The 5,786-nt window shown below is 33.1% G+C and overlaps 1 protein-coding gene across 1 annotated transcript; it reads right to left on the bottom strand.

Annotated features, from left to right (window-relative positions):
* Nucleotides 1–301: 301 nt before the first annotated feature.
* On the bottom strand, nucleotides 302–1,471 carry LOC139099564 (uncharacterized). The gene has a single exon (XM_070652060.1). The coding sequence runs from the start codon at nucleotides 1,469–1,471 to the stop codon at nucleotides 302–304; it is 1,170 nt and encodes a 389-aa protein (XP_070508161.1).
* Nucleotides 1,472–5,786: the final 4,315 nt, after the last annotated feature.

The raw sequence follows: 5,786 nt of genomic DNA, 5'->3' as shown, positions 1-5,786 counted from the left end.
GTCTAAGTAAACGTTACAGAGTAGAAAGTTTGTCGGGTAAGAGGTTTGTATAGCAATTGCTTGGAGTGTCGTATTTAAGTCTACTACTTCCGAATGTATATTTTTATCCGCGAGTATCGTAACTCCTCCACTAGCTATGTTACCACTGTTACATTGTTTATTTTTGTTGTATACTTTATAGTTTTTGAAAGTTATATCGCCTTTGAGTTTGGTTTCCTGCAAGCAAATAAACGATGGATTAATATCATTACTTAATACCTCTAATTCGTTGCGATTGGCAAAAAAGCCACGAATATTCCAATTAAGAATTGTCGGTGTGCTGGTCATGTTGATCCGGAGGTATTGTTTCTTCTTGTGACCTTCTATCTTCATCGATAGGAGAATCCGTTTCAATTTGCTCTGTTTCTTCGCCGCTTTGATTCAAGTCTTTGTAATCAATTATTGTTCGTTGCTTTTGTTCGCTTATTCTGTGGAAACCACAGCGTGGACAGTGACATTCTGATGCGTTTGTTGTGCCATCTGATGTGACTTGAGCGTACGTATTTCTTATTAAATTGGATCGCTTGACTGCCTCAGAAAAGGAAACTTTCTGTGTGACTTTTATTGTTTGGATTGTTACTTGTCTTTTGTATTCGCTGCATGTCCTGTTGTAGCTGTTGTGTTCATTTGAGCCACAATTTACACACGATGATTGTTTTGTACATTTTTCTTCTTTTGTCAGGAGGTGCTTGTCTTCATTACAATTGTAGCACTTTGGCGTGTTTTGACTCGGACAGGTTTTCGTAATGTGTCCAAATTTGTGACATGTAAAACATCTCATTGGTGTCGGTATATATGGCCGTACTTTCAGTTTGAGATAACCAATTGTTAGATACTCTGGTGGCTCATTTTTGCCAAAAGTCACAAAGGCGAGACCAGATTTGATTGTCTCGTTTCCTACTTTCTTCATATGGAAGTCGATTTTCGTAACATTTTGTGGTTTCAAATACTCAAGCATTGTGGCTTCGTCTTCATATTTCAGTTCATGTGCACTGATGACTCCTCTGCAAGTATTCAGAGTTCTGTGTTCTGTAACTTCAATATTTGCGTTTGTTATTCGTGTCAATGTTATTAGACTTTTTGCTTGTCTAATTGTCTCAGTTTTGACTAATATGTCCCCACTTTTAAGTGTTCTGCATGTTAGTTTTTCATTGTTCGTGACCGTTTTTAGTGCTGTTGCAAGAAGAATAGCTGACATGTCTTTCATTGTAAGCCCAACATCAGTTCTATGTAAGATAAGATACTTCTCTCCTTCAACATCATTTGAGAGTTTCTTGCTTGTGTCATATGATAGATTGTTGGTATCTTGAATTTTGTTTACGTTTTTCGTACTTGTTTGTTTGTTTGCTTCATTTCCCTTGATTTGTTTGACAATTTCTTGTTTCATAGAAGGCGAAATCGCACCTCTCCTTTTTCTTGCTGATACCGGCATTGTAACGCCACCGGCTTTGCCGGGTTTACTCACTACTATTGTTTTTGTAATTTTCAAGTTTGATTTTTGATTGTTTTTGCACTTTATCACGATATACTGTCTTTATATTTTGATAATTTAACAATTCAACTTTGTTTTCCACTGATTTTTTAGTTTCTACAGTCCTTTTTAACCGGTAAATTTAATTAATAAACTACAGATATTTTTTTTGTTTACTTCGCGCGCGGGGCTTGACACTTGGGGTGGGTGATGTTTTTGTTTCTATTCACTTCCATTAATTCATTCAGTCAAGGTAACAGCAGTGATAAACAACATCCAACATCTCTAAATGTGAATATAACTTTTTTTTTTTTTCATATTTGGAATTTTAAATGTGTGTGAAATAATAAAATAAATTGTCATTTGCTATGAAAAATAAGTTTTTGTCACTCAACCTCTTTGTTTTTCCGATTTATGATTCTGTTTTTCAACAATATTGGACCACTGATAGGGTTTTGTCGGTTCAATTGTGATATTTGCTGGCATGTTTTTAATGAAAATAAATTTAAAATCAATGCTTGAGTTTGACATGACCAATTTGGTGTCCACATTGTTCAGATGGAATATTAGCTTTGAATGTACTAGAGCTCGAAGTCGACATAAATCTTGTATGAAGTTGAGTCGACTCTTGTCGACTTTTCCATACAATATCCGAGTCGATTTTGAGCTTTGCTATATTCAAAGCTAATAGTTTCATTTGAACAATGTGGACAACAAATTTATCATGGCAAAGAACTCTGGATTATACTCAAATTTTACAAAAATACACGACTTACATATAAAGTCACGAACTTACACGACAGTACTGTAAAAGAAATGTAATAATCTTCAAATACTAATACTTACTTTAACTGTTCAAACCTTAAGATCCATAGCTGCACGTTATATGCAATTCTAGGCAATCAGTAGTTTAACGAGTTAGAATTCGCCAGATCTTCCACTTAAACCTAGACCCTTAGTTTATAGTGAGATCCGAATCACTTCTTTATAGCATTATTGCTTGTGGCTTTCAACAGAGAGGCAGTGAGCCGCGTTTACACTACATATAATTCGGATCGGTATTGCAATAATTATGTACTGAAGTATTAAACCGTTCCGTCACCGAGAAATTTCGATGCCAATATTTAAACTGTATTGTAGAAGAATCTTAATTAAGCTCTGCAATTTCGACTGATTTTCTACCGAAAAAGAACTTTTATTGAGGTTTTAGACCCAAAACTGATACACAATTGGAAACTTTAATATTATTGATAAACCCGAGCAAATACAATCTCTTTTTGATAGTAATATGGATGTCTATGACTAGTTTTTAATAGTCCATATGACTATTTTTGATATTATGTGATGCCTATCAAAAATAGGCAGTTCAACCATCAAACGGAGATGGTTTCTAGTAGGTATTAGTAAAATAGGTATGGCGAAGTCTCCAAAGCTCAATAACGGAGTCTTCTTCACTTGTGTCGCTCGAGATACTAACTTTTAGATCATTTAAAATTTTTGAAAATTAATTTCTTTAAACCGTACCAAAAACCGTCATTTCCACCCAAACCAATAAATTATACACGATGCTCGTAAGTTAAATCCAACATAATAAAAAGAATAAGTAAATCTTGGATTTCTGTTTCCATCAGATTGCTTCAGATATCATAAATTAGCCAATCTAACTGGCAGTAGATAAACAACCTTAATAATAAATCAATCGACGTCAAAAAAGTGCGCTTCTTCCACCAACTCAACTCTCTTATGAATATAATTTCTCAATTCATTTATGAATATTTTCATAATATTCATGTGGGACATAACAGCATACATTTATAAATATTATTTCAGTTATAAATAAATAATATACAAAAAATGTTGAATTTAATCTGTTAATGCAAACGGCAGTTAGTATAAAGCAGATCATCAAACTTGTTTCTCATGAGACAATATAAAAATATGATAATAACATTATCGTAAGATCATGATGAAGATGTGTTACACAAAAAAATAAACAACAAGCTAAAGGGGAAGAAGGAACCAAGCAGCAGATCTAAATAATTAATAGCTCAATTCATTTTATGTATGTAGAGACATTTGCCTTTTCATAATTTTACAAATTAAACAAAAATTTATGAGATACTCTTCTTTTGTACAGACAACACATAAATACATTTGTGAGGAACATAAATTTATGGCTTATTGTACAATATATGGTGCTTCTGTTTTGGTACGTTTTAACACTAAATTTAGATTTTTTTTTCATACTGTTAAAGTTATTATTTGTGTGAGAGGATTGAGAATGGTTATGAGGAGATTAAGACGCATTTTAGTGCTCTTTGGTTGATGTTTTTTGCCAAAAGTTGATGTAGGCTGGACAAGGATACTTTAGAACTGGTCATTAACTGGACATTGTGGGAAAGATTGTTTTAGGTTGGACAAACATGGAACTTGCTAATATTATGTATGGAAAATTCAGCGAAGGCATCAACATTAAAACAAGAAATTGTAAAATTGTTCAATTATTTAAATTAGGCAAAGCGTGACTCTGACTCGATTTCAGCTAAAATATTGCACCATGTCCGAGACACATCATCCTTGTGCAGGATTAAGGATCAATTAATCAATTTTTGCGATTCGGGAACTTATGATTGTCTGAGTCTGCACCTCTTTTCCCATTGAGTCATGTAGTATCTGAGCAGAATGGAATTTAGGATATCGAGCCATATAATGAAGAATCTGTCATTGCGAGAGTATGACCTCAAAGTCCGATTAGCTAGCCAATCGATCGGAAATCTATATCACTCTTTTATGAGTATGTAGGTTCGATTCTCATAAGAGATTAATCTCTCAATCATAAGATATAACAAAGATTAACGCAATGTTCAAGACAGTTCAAAAAGATACTCAAACACCTAACATGCAAAGAGCCAGCAACAGAGTCAGATGGAAGAACTTTTGATGAAGAGCCTAATAACCTAGACTCCAAGTCGTAGGATGGTTTCAGTAAGTGAGTAAGTGATAGGCTAAAAGCTTGCTCATCTCGATTTTACCAAATGAGCATTCTTGTGAAAGTTGCTCTCAGCTTGCTTTTTTCTTAAGAGTACATTCTTTGCCTGCTAAGGAATGATTAACTTTCCCTTAAAAATTCCTAAACTTCCATATGAACAACAATGTACATCAATCCTAAATAATTACAAGAATCATAATAAATTCCAACACCTCCATTTCTAACAATCCATGATCCATTAGGATTATATCTTCTGGAATAAATTTTCTCATCAAGAGATTAAATTCATAAGACGATTAAAGCGACAAAGTAACATCATCACAGCACTTCAACAAAGCATAAAAAATACGCTTAAAAAAAAAAAATTCGGATTTTTGTCGCTTTCCTCTTCCTCACAAGCACAAAAAGCCATATAGCTTCTCTCCGTTTATGCAATTATATACGAGCTGGAAACGAATATATATCATTTTTCATACGCTCGCAGCAAAGTAGCAACAGAAGCATTCAAAATGTTAAACTATGTGCGATTCGCTTTCGACTATTATATTCTCTCAATTTTAATTTTTTTTTGTTATTTTATTGTTTTGTGTTTCAGATGATACCAATGAAATAATAAAAATTGAGAGAAAATATTTCATTTATAACTGTAAAATTGTCGATGACCCAAATGAAATAACAGTTCATAGTTCATTGAACAATTCATTGGCTTCTGTGAATTACTAATTTTTTATCTTCATTTCTATCTTCATGTTCATTAAGTTACACATTGTAAGCGATATTGTAAATCACACACGACTTACATTAATTAATATAGTTTTTGTCGCTTGTTTGTCTCATGCTGGTTGTTTTTTTTTTTTTGTGTGGAGATTAAAATTAATCTTATTAATTCAGATGACGTTCTGTGATGTTTTATTGCTATAATGGCTAGCTCAAGAGAGGGAAAAATATTTATGGAAATTTTATTCATGTCTGAGAGTTAAAGCAGGTAGAAAATTTTATTCATTCATATGATGAAAAAAATGTATTTTGTTGTCTGATTGTCTGAATAAGGAAGTTAGAATTAGAGGATTTGAGATTTTTTATTGTTCTAATGATATTTTACGCTAATTTTATGTAGAAGTTTAGAGTTTTTACACAACTTAAGGTCGTTTTGGAGTTGTTTTCTAAAAGCTACATTCAAGGGCCATAACAGGCTAAGAGAACACTTTTATGTACCTTAGTTGTATTTGTGTACCATAAAAGCATGATCTTTGCTGTAAGGGCGTACCTTAACTTCATCAGAGGGGC

Source organism: Chironomus tepperi, unplaced genomic scaffold (assembly GCF_022539635.2).
Source record: "Chironomus tepperi strain 1889 unplaced genomic scaffold, CSIRO-AGI_Ctep_v1 contig_478, whole genome shotgun sequence".
Taxonomy (NCBI): domain Eukaryota; kingdom Metazoa; phylum Arthropoda; class Insecta; order Diptera; family Chironomidae; genus Chironomus; species Chironomus tepperi.
Note: the sequence above shows the minus strand (reverse complement) of the source record. Positions and strands in the feature narration are given on the sequence as shown.